This window comes from Saccopteryx bilineata, chromosome X (assembly GCF_036850765.1).
Source record: "Saccopteryx bilineata isolate mSacBil1 chromosome X, mSacBil1_pri_phased_curated, whole genome shotgun sequence".
Classification (NCBI taxonomy): domain Eukaryota; kingdom Metazoa; phylum Chordata; class Mammalia; order Chiroptera; family Emballonuridae; genus Saccopteryx; species Saccopteryx bilineata.
In genome coordinates this window covers 76,198,240-76,213,719 of record NC_089502.1, presented here as the reverse complement: position 1 = coordinate 76,213,719, position 15,480 = coordinate 76,198,240, and the positions used below count along the sequence as shown (strand labels likewise).

The 15,480-nt window shown below is 48.5% G+C and overlaps 1 protein-coding gene across 6 annotated transcripts in view; it reads right to left on the bottom strand.

The window, feature by feature from the left end:
- The window catches only part of DLG3 (discs large MAGUK scaffold protein 3), a 61,244-nt gene that overhangs the window by 5,882 nt on the left and 39,882 nt on the right, over positions 1–15,480 (bottom strand). For 3 of the 6 annotated variants that reach the window (XM_066248660.1, XM_066248664.1, XM_066248665.1), the window contains 4 exons: positions 5,189–5,365; positions 4,868–4,943; positions 4,057–4,156; positions 671–712 (listed from right to left, as the gene is read on the bottom strand). In XM_066248660.1, coding sequence (XP_066104757.1) covers positions 671–712; positions 4,057–4,156; positions 4,868–4,943; positions 5,189–5,365 — 395 coding nt within the window. Of the gene's footprint in view, positions 1–670; positions 713–2,272; positions 2,319–4,056; positions 4,157–4,867; positions 4,944–5,188; positions 5,366–15,480 lie in introns of all 6 variants that reach the window. The other 3 variants (XM_066248662.1, XM_066248663.1, XM_066248661.1) reach the window with 3 other exon arrangements.

Here is a 15,480-nt window from a genome sequence, read left to right as displayed (position 1 = left end):
ACAGACCCTGAAAAATGCTGAGTGGTCCCTGAACAGCTGCCATGCCCTCCGTGCCAGGTGCCCAGAGTCCCCAGAGCACTGGCGGCGCACCAGGGAAGGCGACAGTGCCTGCACCAAGCCCCCAGATGCTGGCTCACAGGCTTCCTCTGAGCCACGGACCCCTGGGCACATTTTACAAGGCCTCCAGCCACAGCCCCGGACGAGCCAGAGCTCCCAAAGTTCACGGGATCAGGACTGTGGCTTCTCTGGCTCAGCCAGGGGGTCTCTGAAGGAAAACGGGGCAGCTACACAATCATTTAACCTGGCTGAAAGGCAAGGACCCCAAGCCTTAGCCCAGGAGATCCTAGGGGCCTGGCAAGGCGATTCAGGACAGTTCCCAGAGAAGCCAATTTTCTTTTGGTCTTTGAGCAAATCTGTAAAAGTGGCAGCTCTCCCTTCCCGGGACCCAAGGGCTGCTTTTAAGGCAGGTCCCAGGCAGGCCTGCAGGGCCACTACACTCCTTGAATCCATAGCCTGCCCTAAACCCTGTCCACAGCATCTCCAGGACCTCAGTGAACACGGCTGAAAGGAGCAAGGGCCTCTGAACAGAAGCGGCAGCCATGACGCGGAAATGACGGTGGCTGGGACAGAGTGGAGCAACATGACATGGCAGAGAACGACACACACTTACTGGAACTGCTTTCGCTGTCACTGGTGTTGGATGTCACTCCCTCTGCAAGCCAACAAGAAAGAGACTCCGATTCAGAAAACACCACTGAGAAGTCACACGCAGCACAAAACTCAAAATGCTCCAAGAGCGAGACACTGAGCTGTCAACCAAACAAGGCTACAGGCCACCTGCAACGTCCAAGCTACCAAGTGGGAGGCACAGCTCCCACCCTGGGCCCCAGGCCCTCCCAGGCTGCCGAGCCCTTCCCTCTATACCACGAGCCTCCCCTGCTCCGGCAGCATCCTCTCCATCTCAACCACAGAACTGACACCGGGCAGCCTCCAAACCCTACGTCACAGTTCATCTATCTCCCAAGGCTGCCAACGGGACAGGAAAGGCAGGGGGCAGCAAAGAGAGGTTCAGGGACCAGGCTGTTCTTGCGTTTCTCTCCAAAGCAGAGGCCCCAAAGTCCAGGACTGTGTGGGGCTCCCAAACTAAGAAGCTAAGCACTGGGGGGGGGGGGTGGAGGCTGAGCAATCAACAAGTAACAATGCTTTGGCCACTTGGTGGGACCACCAGCCCTCCTGCCACTGCTACCTAGAAGGACATCATGGCCCCAGGGGGAGGGGTCACTCCCCCATCCACTAGGAGACAGACGTGTCAAAACACAGACAACAAAAATACTTGAAGGACAAGATAGCCCTCCTGTCTCAGACCCTTGGGACCCGCCCACATCTAGGCATACGCCGAGCAGCCACACTCACAGTAGGCACAAGGCATAGCTTGGCTCCACCAAAGCCCGCCATTCCCCAGACAATAGGCGAATGAGGATGAAACATGGACACAGCAAACTATGGAGTGAGACACTACTCGTTTCAGCCACGATGACACTGTTCCAGACCATGACATGCTGTGGCCCCTGCCCAGGAAAGACTGGATGAGTTAGCCCCCACAGCTAGTTCCTGAGCCATCTCCTGCCATCTCAGTCCCTGTGTTTCCCACCCCCAGAGTATTTTCAGGGAGGAGAGGTTAGTCGGGGTTTTCGTGAGCTAAATAAAGCACTAGACAGCAAGGGTCTCCAAATGCTCCTCAAGCTCCCGCCAGCTCCGCCCCTTGGAGATGCTCTGGCAAGCCGGCCCTCATCCGTTCACGGATGTCCCCAGACCTGCTGGGAGATCCCAGCTGCACGCTGGGTAGCGGGCTTCCCAGGACTCCTGCCCCCAGTCACAGAGATAGAAACAGCTCATTTTGAAGCCCAATTCTTTAGCACTGGGTCACTGGGAGAAGACACCAACCAGTGGGCACCCTTCCCCTCAGCGATGGGCTAGAGATGAGCTGAGTAGACACCCTGGAAAAGTATTTTTGGCCCACCTCACTTATAAGGTGGGATGCCAAGCAGTGGGCTCCCACCACTTCAAGGTACCAAAGACAGACATGAATAACAGGCTCTTATTAGGGCACTGGGGATCCAGAGGAAGAGGGTGGCATTCGCAGCCACTTGGCCTTCCTCCCACTGAGGTGCCCTCCCCACGGCCTCCCTGCCACCCGTGGCCCCTACGCCCCCAACCCCAGCACCTCCACTCTTGCCAAAAACATTGTTAATGGGGTGGAAGTTTGACTTACTCAGGTTCTTTGCTCCATAATAATCGTCACTTAACCCAGGGAAGTCCTGATTTCACAGACAGCAAGGACAAAGAGGGCAGGAGGGAGGGGACGAATTGGGGAGAAGAGAGAACAGAAAGAAGACAGGGGAAGGAAGAATACAGAGCCAGGTGAGCATTAGTGACAGAAGTATGAAATACTATGAAGACCTACAGCTACAGTGAGGTTAAGAACTTGGCTCCAGAAAGAACGTCCCAGGTCAGAGGAGACACCCAGACTTCACGCGGCCTGAGGTGCTGCAGAAGGCCGTGGAGCGGAGAGCCTCTCTCAGGTGGCCTACAGCCCGCAGGCCCATGGGGCAGGGGACTTTCCGTGGCCGGAAGCACATGCTTTGGCTAAATTTGTAGTTATAGAGCCCAGGCCTCTGCTTTGCCCCTGAGACCACCATTTCCCTCGGCAGGGCGCATGAAAGAGCAAACACCCCTGTGTGGTAGACAGCTAGGCGGAGATGCCATGTCCCCCAGTGCTGACTCAGTCTGCCCAAGGCCTTCAGGGGGAGCTTCATGCAGTGTGAGGCGAGACTTCACAGCGTCCCGTGCTGTGCAGAGCACGGCAGACCAGCTCGGCTTGAAGAGCAGAAACACTAGGCAGCTCCAGCCCACACCAGACAGGCACACCTACCCGTCAGGTGGGCCACTCAACAGCGCACCGTTCCGGGCTCAGTGTGCAGGTGTTGAGACTCATCTGGTGAACTGTGGGGACCATCTCCTGCTGTTCACCAGCAGAACAAACTACACCTAGTGCTGCTTACTGAGCTCCCTGGGACTGTGAGCCGTCACCCTCATCTGGATGAGGGCATCCTTCTATCTACTAATTACTAGCCCAGACGGCAGTGCCCTACAGGTACCATCACTATGAATCAGGCTAGCTTATACTGGGGACATTCCCTATCGGAACTAGCCAGTGTCCAGCCCGCCCCAATAGCCCAGGACCCCAAGACCAGTCCTTCTGAGGCAGAAGAGAGGCTCACAACTCATTATGAACCACAGAACTATTTCACCAGCCTGTCCTGGTGGATAAGGTTAGGTCAGAGCAGTTAATTTCTGACGCATAGGTCAGAATATGAATACTTCTCAGGATTAAATTGGTTTAGAAAAAGTTAATGTAGCTCAGCTAAATGGCCTTTTCTACCAAAGCAGCTTTGTGTTTCTGAATAAATCTTTGAGCAATGCTGAGTAATCCCCCTTCCCTGTTAACCCTTCAGGAAGGAAGGATGTGATTCTGGAAGCTGCCCCTGTATTCACTCTGGGAAGAGAGCAGGTCTATGAGGCCATGTGGACATCCTGCACGCAGACACGTGTGTGCGACTCAAGACGTAGGCCCAGCTGCAGGCATCCGGCGAGGAAGAGGCTCTTCTCTTGGCACAGGTGAGTGGAGTTAAGGAAAAGAAAACATGAGAGAGGAAGCCAGGAGAGCAACACCAAGTTTCTAGACCTGGTTCTCTTGCAAATCCAGTTTTCCGGACCTGCCACCACGGCTGAGAACTGCTCATGGTTACCACAGTGGGCACTGCCGACGCCAGCCCAGGAACCAGCTCCACTTGGGGCCACCAACGACGAAGACTCAGCATCTCCCTGTGCAGACCAGTTTCTACCCTGACTCTGCCAACGGCAGGTGCACATGCACGCATGCCCACACGTACACACCAGCACACACACTGTCCCGGTCCTCTCATCAGGGGCGGAGTCGGCAAGGAAGAGGGCGGGGCTGTGCATGGCTGCTCTCTGGACCCTGCTGCTACTTACGTTCCTGTATGCTGCTTTCCTGGGCCATGTTTTCTTTGCTCTTGTAAAATGGAAACTTTCGAGAGAGGCGGAAACTCTTTTTACGTTTCGTTTTGATCGACTGTGAAAGAACATGAGATGGAGGGGAAGGACAGAAGAAAAAAAAACAGAACAATGGATTTTAAAGCATGCAAGAAAAACTAAAATGGAGACAATGGTGAGCTAAATAAAAGACCGTTTTTCACAAATGGAGTCTATGAGATTAAATGAAAGTTGATGTAAGAGGAAAATTATGTTTACAGAAAAATGTTGTAGGGATGTTAGAGGTTTCTACCTAATCCAGACTCACAGCACTCACTGGTACTTCCTAAAGCACAAAGGTCACTGTAGCCTCCTGGACACAGGCCCTAAGGTGCCACTGACACAGAGCCACCTACTCCGTGTCTCTCTTCCCTCTACTGCGCCGAACTTCTTTGGCCTGCGAAGCTCACAGAAAATGGGTGAATAGAACAAGCCCTTGAGCCTTGTGTGGTCTGAGGGGCAGTCAGAGCTCTGGGCCGGCGTCTGTGGCCAGGGAGACCTCCGCGGCAGTTTCACATGGCCTGAGCCAGTCAGCCTTGCAGACAGCCTGATTCCAGCGGCCGGGGGGCAGGAGGGTCTCAGTGTCCTCCCTCTGCTTGGAGAAGTAGCCCGTGTGCTCTGTCACAGGACAGAGCCCGGCCCCAAGAGACAGACATTCTTTTGTGGTCCCCAGCAATCTGAGCCACCAGACAGACTCCAAGCTTCTTACTCATCCTCACATCTGCCCGATGCCCGTGGGGGCCCCACTTACCCTGTTGGATTCAATCATCCCTGTCCTGGCATGGAACTTCACGGTTTTCAATCGCGCTCTCTCTTTCTTTTCCACCCTGTGTCAGAGTCAGAAACAGTGCTGTCACCACCAGCGCAGAGGCAGTCTCAGCCCTGGGTTGCCACGGGCCCAACAGCCACTGTTTGGCTCACTGAGCCATAACCATGTCCTGAGCGCCAACTCTCTACCAAAGAGGAATAATAAAGGACACTGCCTGCTCTCAGGCAACTTCCAGAATAACTGGTAGAAAAAGAAATCGGTCCCTAGGAGAGAGGAAGGTCGCTCGTGATCGTGACAACTCACCTCTTCTTACTGGGGATCACACCAATTTGCTCGCTTTCTCCGTGTGGGGTCACGAGTCTCGCCTGCCACCACTCATCATCAGAGGCATTAATGACATGCAGAATGTCACCATAGGAGAAGCTGAGCCCCTGGCTTGGCAGGCAGCTGTCCCGAGTCCGGTCGTAATCAAACAGGGCCCTGAAACACACAGCGAGAGATGAAGTGATCGTCCGGATCCTGAGAAGCTGGCACTGAAGGCCCACTGCAGAGTCAGTGCGGACCCTGAGGCCTCACTGCAGCGCAGAAGGGATCCTCTGCTGTCATCTGACAGAAGCCTGTGCCCGGCCTCAAACAAGAGGCCGTCACAGGGCACAAGAGAAAACCTTTTTCCGATCCCACCTCTTCCCAGCCTCTAGACACAGGCTGGAAGTCCCACGTAGAACGTGTCCAGTGGTCCTCCTCCTCACCCACATCCGAGGGAAACAAATTAGCTCTAGCACCGGGCTTTCTTGATTACGAACGTATCCTCAAAAAGCAGCTGAAGACAGGACATAAGAGTGTTAACTACAATCCCCAAAAATGAATGGAAGGAAAGGGCCTTGTGTCGTGGGGCATCCAAGGAAAAGGCTGATGCTGATGTTAACCCACGTGATGATAAAGTCCAAAGGGACCCTATGAAGAAGTCGCCTAGTTCAGTCAGTCTATCTGTCCCTATATATATACACACACACACACACACACACACACACACACACACACACACACACAGATGAAAATGGAGGCTCCGAAAGGAAGAGTAATTTGATGAATATCACACAGTTAACTATGGTGGGACAGAACCCAGGTCCTGTGATAAGACACATAGAGAATTCAGGGGGAAGGGAGGGAGGGAGCTATACCACGCAGGCTTGAGAGAGAGGAGGCGACCAGTTTGGTTACAGCTGGGCATCACAGGAAATGAGGCTGGAAATAAAAGTCTGGTGTCAACTTTGGAAGGCCCTTGAAGATTCGAGAATAGGGAAGCTATATGTCAAGGAACACTCGGGAGCATGAATCAGACCCTCATGTGTAATGGAATAACAGCAGAGGGGGTGAATTTGCAGACAAACTTACTTACACCAAAGCTAGCGGCTCAGTCCTTCGGGATCCCCCAAAGGCTTGGGCTCTGGTGAAGCTGGTCCTTCCCACCGGAGCTCTTCTTTTGTTTGTTTGTTCGGTTTTTTGTTTATTTTTTAGATTGTATTTACTAATTTTAGAAAGAGGAGAGCATCAACTCCTAGAATTTGTTTCTCGTATGTGCCTTGACCAGGCAAGCCCAGGGTTTCAAACCGGCGAGCTCAGCGCTCCAGGCTGACGCTCCATCTCATGCGCCACCGCAGGTCAGTCAGGCCCAGCGCTCCCGCTCAGAGAATAGACTCGCCTGCATGAAACTGTCTACTTTTCTCATCCATTGGATCTCTCCTCTTATGGAGCCCCCACAAATGGATGACTTCAGTGAGAAATCTGCCATTTCCTACTTGCATTCTAGGCTCTGTCTTACTCATATTCCCATTCACAGAATCAGTCCAATGCTCAGACGTCTACCTGCAGTACGGTATTCTAGGGCAGAGCTGGAAGCTGCGAATGAAAACACACTACTCCCCAATGGGCAGGCCTGAATACAATACAATGGGTAGTAAAACTGTGGACAGTGGAATACCGATCAACTTTTGAAACATCTTGAAACAGAATCCTTAAGAAAGCAGTGTCAGGTTATTTAAAAATGAAAATACTCAGACTGAAAACAAGCTCTACCGCCCTTGTCAAACTACTCCCGCAGAGCAGTAAGGGCAGGACAAGGCCAGCAGATAAAGGAGGCGCGCACTCTGTCCATGATGTTCTGAGTTCTCTGTGACAAAATCAACTCTGAGTGTGGTTGCACTGCACCTAAGATGGCGACGGCGTTTCCGGAAGCAAGGAAGGAGTTCCGTCAGCCGCTCTCCTGAAGGCGGGCACAGTGAACACCTTGTTCTAAGTGATAACAAAAGCACTGAAAGGCAGCATGGGCTTTAAAGGTTAAAACAAATGTAGTAAGGGAAAGAACAGAGCTTGGATGAGGCACAAATTAGGTGGGGGAGGGACAGAAGGAAGATGCTAAAATGACTAAGAGAGATTGGAATGAGGTTGTGAAAGATTAGAAGGGAGAGTTTACTGGTTACACGTTTAAAATACAACAGGGACAATCCAACATGTATCTTAGCACTTCATAGAACCATAATTGAATGTTGACAACAGCACCAAGAAGCTGGAATACATGGTAAAGTTGATGTACATGTATTTTCTGGATGTCAGGAATCCAGTTATTATTAAAAATAATAGCACCTGGCCTGAGGTTGCATAGTGGATAAAGCATCAACCTGGAATGCTGAGGTCACTGGTTCGAGGTCCCAGGCTTGCCTGGTCAAGGCACACATGGGAAGCAACTATAAGTTGATACTTCCTGTTCCTCCCCTCCCTGCCCTCCTTTCTCTCTTTCCTCTTTCTAAAAATCAATAAAATAAAAAATCTTAAAAAAAATAAAACTGCTTGACCAGACGGTGGCATGGTGGATAGAGCATTGGACTGGGATGCGGAGGACCCAGGTTCAAAACCCCAAGGTCGCCAGCTTGAGCGCAGGCTTATCTGATTGGAGCAAGGCTCACCAGCTTGAGCCCAAGGTTGCTGGCTTGAGCAAGGGGTCACTCAGTCTGCTGTGGCCCTCCAGTCAAGGCACATATGAGAAAGCAATCAATGAACAACTAAGGTGCCACAGCAAAGAACTGATGCTTCCCCTGCCCTTCCTGTCTGTTTGTCCCCATCTGTCCCTCTCTCTCCCCCTCCATCTCTGACACAGAAAATAAATAAAACAAAACTAATATGCCAGTTTGCTTCCAAAATGAATTTTAGATACCTTACAATATTAAAACACATGTAACTCAAGCTAAGTAAAAAATAAGCACAGCTCCAAGTCAACAAGAACGCCAGCAGTTGTCACTGTATGTGCAAAGGATGCTGTTTGATCTGTGTTTTTAACCAAAGGCATGTGTGCCTTTTGCAAACTTACAAAAATAATATAAGAAAATTTAAAAAGAAACTGCTTTCAAATTTTTTAGCTGTTTTTCTTTTCTAACACATTTCTAAACAACTGCTTCTATTTGCTAGTTCTTTTTTTGTTTTGTTTTTGTTTTTATATCTTAAACATTATATATTGGTTTTCTATAGCACTCACCCACCGTTTCTCCCCTGTCCTCCTAATTTGGTTATAACACATTTTTAATTTCATATTATTAGATAAATGGTGCCCATAGATGACTATCTGACTACTCTTCCCTTTTTTTTTTGAGAGAGAGAGGCATCAACTCGTTGTTCCACCTAGTTGTGCCACTGATTATTTGACGTGTGCCCTGCCCAGTGACCTCAGGGGTCAAGCCCCAACCAGGCAACCACAAACCTTGGAGCTCAGGGCGGTGCTCTAACCACTACGCCCTGGATCCAGGCTCTATAAGCTTTTTCTATTGTTTCTTTCCTGGTAGAGAAAAAAATGCCTAAATTTTTATTTGATTATATTTCTATGTCCTGATTATTTTGTAGCTCCATTATTTAACACATAAAGGGCTATTTAGATTTACTATTTCTTTTTGTTACAATGAAAATATTTGAAAGCAGTTACCTTTGTGCAACAAGAAAAGGGGAGAGAATAGGCAAGGGATTAATATTTGTGTAATGCTATTAAAATTGAGATTTTAAACTATTCATATGCATTAATTTCATTAAAAGTTAAAATAATATAAGCTCATTAAGGAATATTTGTAAAGTATTTTTTATTTTTAAATTGTTATTGAATTTATTTGGGCGACATTGGTTAATAAAATTTTGTAGGCTTCAGCTGTACAATTCCACAATACATCATCTATCCGTATATGTGTTGTCCCCCCTTTACCCTCTTCTAACTCTCCTGCCTCCCTTTCTCTCTGGTGACCACCATACAGTCCATGTCTATGAGATTCTTTCCTTGCTTAATCCTTTCTCTGTTTTCACCCACCCCCTACCCTTTCCCCTCTGACAGCTGTCAGTCTGGTCTCTGTTCCTACGCTTCTGTTTCTACTTTGTTAGATTATCCTCTTCATCGGATGCCATGGATGGGTGAGATGGTATGGTACTTCTCTTTCTCTAACTGGCTACTTCACTTATAATACTCTCTAGGGCTATCCATGCTATCGTAAAAGGTAAGAAAAATATCAAGACTAAAAAAAGAAAAATCCCATTTAACATAGCTTAGAAATAACCACTTTTCATATTGGAGTATTATATAATACTATGTAATAAACCCAAACAAAAATATGTATTTCACTAAGTTAGAAACATGGTGAGTATGTACAATTTTGCAACCTTAGTTATCACCGGGAATTGTATTATTAATATTTCCCATATAATTAAATATTCTTCAAAAGTAGTATTTTTTTTCTTTTTTCTTTTTGTGACAGAGACAGAGAGAGGGACAGATAGGGACAGACAGACAGTAAGGGAGAGAGATGAGAAGCATCAATTCTTCATTGCGGCACCTTAGTTGTTCATCGATTGCTTTCTCATAATGTGCCTTGACTGGGGGGTTACAAAAGATCAAGTGACCCCTTGCTCAAGCCAGTGACCTTGAGCTCAAGCTGGTAAGCTGTGTTCAAACCAGATGAGCCTGCACTCAGGCCGGCAACCTTGGGGTTTTGAGCCTGGGTCCTCTGTATCCCAGTCCAATGCTCTATCCACTGCACCACCACCTGCCTGGTCAGGCAAAAAAAAGTATTTTTAATATTGATACAATAGTATATTATTAAGGGTCTTCATTAATTATTATTACTTATTATTATTATTTTAAGTGAGAAAAGAGAAGATAGTGAGATGGACTCCTGCATGCACTCTGATTGGGATCCACCCAGCATCCCTATCTAGGGCCAATGCTTGAATCAACAAAGCTATTTTTAGTGCCTGAGGCCAACATATGAATCAACTGAGCAACCTTCAGCACCCAGGGCCAATGCTCAGTCCAATCGAGCTACTGGCTACAAGAGGGGAAGAGGGAGAAAAGGGGAGAGGAAGAGGAAGAGAAATAGATTTTCACTTCTCCTCTGTGTCCTGACTGCAAATTGAACCTGGGACATCCATATGTTGGGCTGACACTCTATCCACTGAGCCAGGTGGCCAGGGCCAATCTTCATTAATTAAGCAAATATTCATAAGCATTGAATATGACCAGGCATTCTTCTGACACTTAAATAAAGCAGGGACCCTGCCCTGTGGTGGTGCAGTGAATAAAGCATTGACCTGGAACACTGAGGTCGCTGGTTCAAAACCTTGCCCAGTGAAGGCACATATGAAAAGCAACTACTAGTTGATGCTTCCTGATCCTCCCCCCTTCTCTCTCTCTCCTCTCTAAAATCAACAGATAAAATCTTTTTAAAAAGTGGTGAAATCGATATACCAAGTACCCGGCTTAAGTCTTTTACTTCATTCAGATGAGGAATAATGCGGCTCTAAGTTCCCTGGCAAACGAGGCAACAAGGGCAATTTCCCAATAAGAAGTGGTACTCAAGTCTTTCTGAATTTTATCTGACAAATTTGTGAATGAGAAATACTGAGCAATAGAATTGACAATACTTTCTATACTGTGATTTTGTCAAAGACACAGCAGCATAATAATTTAATTTAAAATCCTGAACTATAAAATCATTCTCATCTGAGAACATGAAGGATGAATTAACAAGATTTTCCTTGTCTGTCAATCAGAACTGCAAATGGGAAAAGAGCTTAGCAGAACACTGGAGCCTCAGGTCATCTCGTCCCACTTCCTCTCTATTAAAGAAAATCTTTCATCTTCTCTAACTTGCTTGCCAGCTCTAGCATTAATATAGCTGCGTCTTTCCTAGGTCTTCTCTATCAGTCTAAACAGTCCCAATCCCTTCACCATCCTTCCATTATCATAAGTTGGATTTGCTTTCCAAATCCATCATGTGGAGTCTCTCTAAATCCACTTTGTCGCTTTTCCTGCTGAAATGTTGTTTGACAAGCTAGAAAACTTCCTCAACATTGTAAAAACCAGGCCCAGAAACATACCGGGCCTTGTTTAGAGTTGTATGATACAGGTGACTTTCAGATCTGGGCTCTTTTTTTAAAAAAAAAAATTGTATTTATTGCCTGACCAGGCAGTGGCACAGTGGATTGAGCATTGGACTGGGACATGGAGGACCCAGGTTCAATAGCCCAAGGTCACCAGCCTGAGCACGGGCTCACCAGCTTGAGCACGGGGTGGCTGGCTTGAGCGTGGGATCATAGACATGAACCCATGGTTGCTGCCTTGAGCCCAAAGGTTGCTGGCTTGAAGCCCAAGAGTTCTGGCTTGAGCAAGGGGTCACTTGCTCTGCTGTAGCCCCCTGGTCAAGGCACATATGAGAAAGCAATCACTGCACAAGTAATCAATAAACAACTAAGATGTAAGGAAGAATTGATGCTTCTCATCTCTCCCTTCCTGTCTGTCTGTGCCTATCTGTCCCTTTCTCTAACTCTCTCTGTCTCTGTCAAAAAAATTATTTGTTGATTTCAGCAAGAGAGGAAGGAGAGAGAGAGACAAGAACACTGAGCTGTACGTGTATGTGCCCTGACAGACAATTGAACCAGCAACTTCTGTGCTTCAGGACGATGTTCTAACCAACCGTGCTGTCCAGACAGGGCTGGGCTCTTTTAATTGATTTTTAGGGAGAGGAAGGGAGAGAGACAGACAGAGAGAGACACAATGATTTGTTGTTGCAGTTATTCATGTCATCATTGGTTGATTCTTCTATTTGCCCTGATTAGGGATTGAACCTGCAACCTTGGCATGTTGGGACAATGCTCTAACCAACTGAGCTATCTGGCTAGGGCTCAGGCATGGACTATTAAATCTCAGAAAATAATGTCATGAGATCTCAGTCACAATCACGCTTAAAAAGGGGGGGGCCTGGCTGGTTGGCTCAGTGGTAGAGCGTCGGCCTGGCGTGCAGGAGTCCCCGGTTCAATTCCCGGCCAGGGCACACAGGAGAAGCGCCCATCTGCTTCTCCACCCCTCCCCCCCTCCTTCCTCTCTGCCTCTCTCTTCCCCTCCCGCAGCCAAGGTTCCATTGGAGCAAAGTTGGCCTGGGCGCTGAGGATGGCTCCATGGCCTCTGCCTCAGGCACTAGAATGGCCCTGGTTGCAAATCAGATGAGCCCACGCTTAAACTGGCAACCTCGGGGTTTCAAGTTTGGGTCCTCCGCATCCCAGTCTGACACTCTATGCACTGAGCCACCACCTAGGCAGGCTAGAATTTATTTATTTTTTTTTTAGATTTTATTTTTTAAGATTTTATTTATTCATTTTGGAGAGGGAAGAGAGAAAGAGAGAAAGAGAGAGACAGAAGGGGGGAGGAGCAGGAAGCATCAACTCCCGTATGTGCCTTGACCGGCCAAGCCCAGGATTTTGAACTGTCGACCTCAGTGTTCCAGGTTGACGCTTTATACACTGCGTCACCACAGGCCAGGCTCAAACCACCTTTAGAATGGCATATATTTCATGTAATTGAGAAAATTATGTACAATAGACTATTTAAGAACATGCTAAACTGTCACCTAGCAGTGATAGTCCATCTCCCTTAGGAACAGCCTGGAAACGTAAGAAAGTGACGGCAAGTGGCACCTTGTTACAAATGTCGGGTTTGGCCTGGTGAGATGATGAAGGAGCACCTACATCCTCCCGCCACCCCTTTCTGTCCTTAGGGCAAGCACTGGGGAGAGTCGTGGCAGACACCACACTGCTGCCCCTTTAAATCTGACAGTCACTGTCCTGGACCCAAAGTCCTACGCAGGTGAGGCTGAGATGACACCACAACTAAACCTTTCAAACTCTGACTCAAAATGAGAATGAGCAGAAAAAAAGAAGAAAGCAGCACCCATTTTTCTGCAGACACCTAGAGAAAGACTCTGATGAGTCATTCTGTCTCCATGGTCCCACCCCACGGGTGTGAGTGAGCTTATTGACAAGCTGCTGTGTTGGGAGACTGGGAGCCTCAGAAAGCCCTCGTTCTCTCTAGGTTGAGGTAAAAGGAATTTAATGGAGACCTCCAGGTTCACGACTGGTCAGGTCTGCGGAAACACTGTGAGGAGAGAACGGGGCTGATGGAAAGGTTCCCAGCTCCAGCCGAAGATCACATCGATCCCCTCTCTCTACATGAAAGGTGATTCTGCAGCCCTGGCTATGTTCCTCCTGGTTACGGCCGCGCCCCTCCGGGAAGCCAGGGACAGCCAGACCCTGGCTTCTCATGCCACTTCTCAAACATGGGGGCTAGGCTGGAAAAATACAAACTTATCTTAACAGCAAGGTACACGTGGAGTGTAAACAGCAAGTGGAGCCCTAGTGACACCCGTGCTGGAAGCAGGTGCTGTCCTCCCAGGCTCCGCAGGTTGGAGGTCCCGAGCTGTAAATATTGCTGCCTGTCTTCCTAGGGAGAAAGCACTGCCAAAGGTCCTGAAAGCCACGTTGTTTACATTGTGACCTTCAAACAGTATCCCCTGAGAGCTGTGCACCTGCTCACAGGGGCGATGCCCGTGCTGTGGGGCACTTGGCCTAGTCTTCCTTGTAACTGGGACCTCACTGCCCGATGGGAAAGCAGGAATATCATCAGCTCAAAGTAAACAGATTACCAGGCCAAAGTCTTGGCAGTTCCAATCCTAAATTGTGAGGGGTGGATATGCAAGATCCAGAGAAATCACAAGTCTTGTGCAGCCTGGTGTCTCAGTGAACAGAAATGCAAAAAAAAAAAAAAAAAAGGCAACCACCAAGGAAACTGGTCAGGCCAGTTTATCAAAGCAAAGTAAACAAGAGCACTTCAGCCTCAAAGGCCAAGTGGCTGCTTCCGCAGGCCCTGACGACAGTGCCCAGCTGTCTGCCTGTGGCTCTATCCATCGGTCCGGCCTGGGAGGCTCTGCTTGTCCCTTCATGTCCTGGGCAGGTCCTCAGAGGCCCAACCCAAATCCCACCCTTCTCTGTGACCCTGCTTACTCCAAATTTCCTTCTTCCAAACACATACTGCGTGTTTAGAAGTGACTTTCTATTTTCTGTTTTTGCTATTTAACTCTCACAATTTAAAAAAAAATTTAATTTTATTAATTTTAGCAAGAGACAAAGGTAGGTAGGTAGGTAGATAGAGAGATAGAGAGAGAGATAGATAGGCAGATAAACAGACAGAAACACTGCTCTCTGTTCCTGTATGTGTGCTAATCAGGGTTTGAACCGGCAACCACCGCACTTTGGGACAATGCTTGAACCTACTGAGCTATCCTGCCAAGGCAACTCTTGCAATTTTTAAATCCCATATATTTTATTGCCTAAGGGGAAGCCCTTTGAGAACCAAGGCCAGGTCTAATAACCCCAAATGGCAGATGAGCCTGGGATGAGTTGGGGAGCACAGGGCGCCCTCCCAGTGCCCTCCCACCACCTGGCTCTAAGACTGCTTTCTTCCTTTGCTTAGGGTTATGGGCTCAGTGTTTGCGTCCCCCCCAAATTCCTGCGCAGAATCCTCAATCCCTAATGTGATAGGATTAGCAGGTGGGGCCTTTGGGAGGTGATTAGGTTGAGATGAGGTCATCAGGGAAGGGCCCTCATCATGAAATTAGTTTCCTTATAAAAAGAGAAAGAGACAGATAGTTTCTCTCTCCTCCTCCTCCTCCTCCCTCCTCTCCCTCTCTCCTCACACACACTGAGGAAAGGTCACATGAAGACACAGCAGGAAGGTGGCCATCTACTAGCCAGGAAGTGGGGGCCCTCACCTGACACTGGATCTGCCAGTACCTAAATGTTGGACCTCCCTGCCTCCAGAACTGTAAGAAATAAATGTCTGTGGTTTAAGCCACCCAGCCTCGGGTCTTTTGTTATAGCAGCCTGAGCTACCTGAGACAGAAAGTACCAGGTAAAGGGCACATTTGAAAATTGTGCATCCCCTTCTTGCCTGCCCCATATAAAACATGCAGGAGCTATAAAGCAGCAGTCACCCAGCAATCCCTGACCTCAGTGTGAGAGTTAAAACTGCTGCAGATTCTGAAGCCCAGACTTGACTATTCAGATAGACACAAGATGTGTCATCACGAAAGGTGTGAGTGGAGCTGGCAGCCCGCCATGCCCCCCCCCCCAGCACACTGGGAGGGAGGGGATGCGCACAGCATGGAAGGGCACTGTTCTCTTTCTTCTACCTCAAAGTCTCATGCTCCAGAGGGCAATTCTGGTTAGAGGGGCATTCA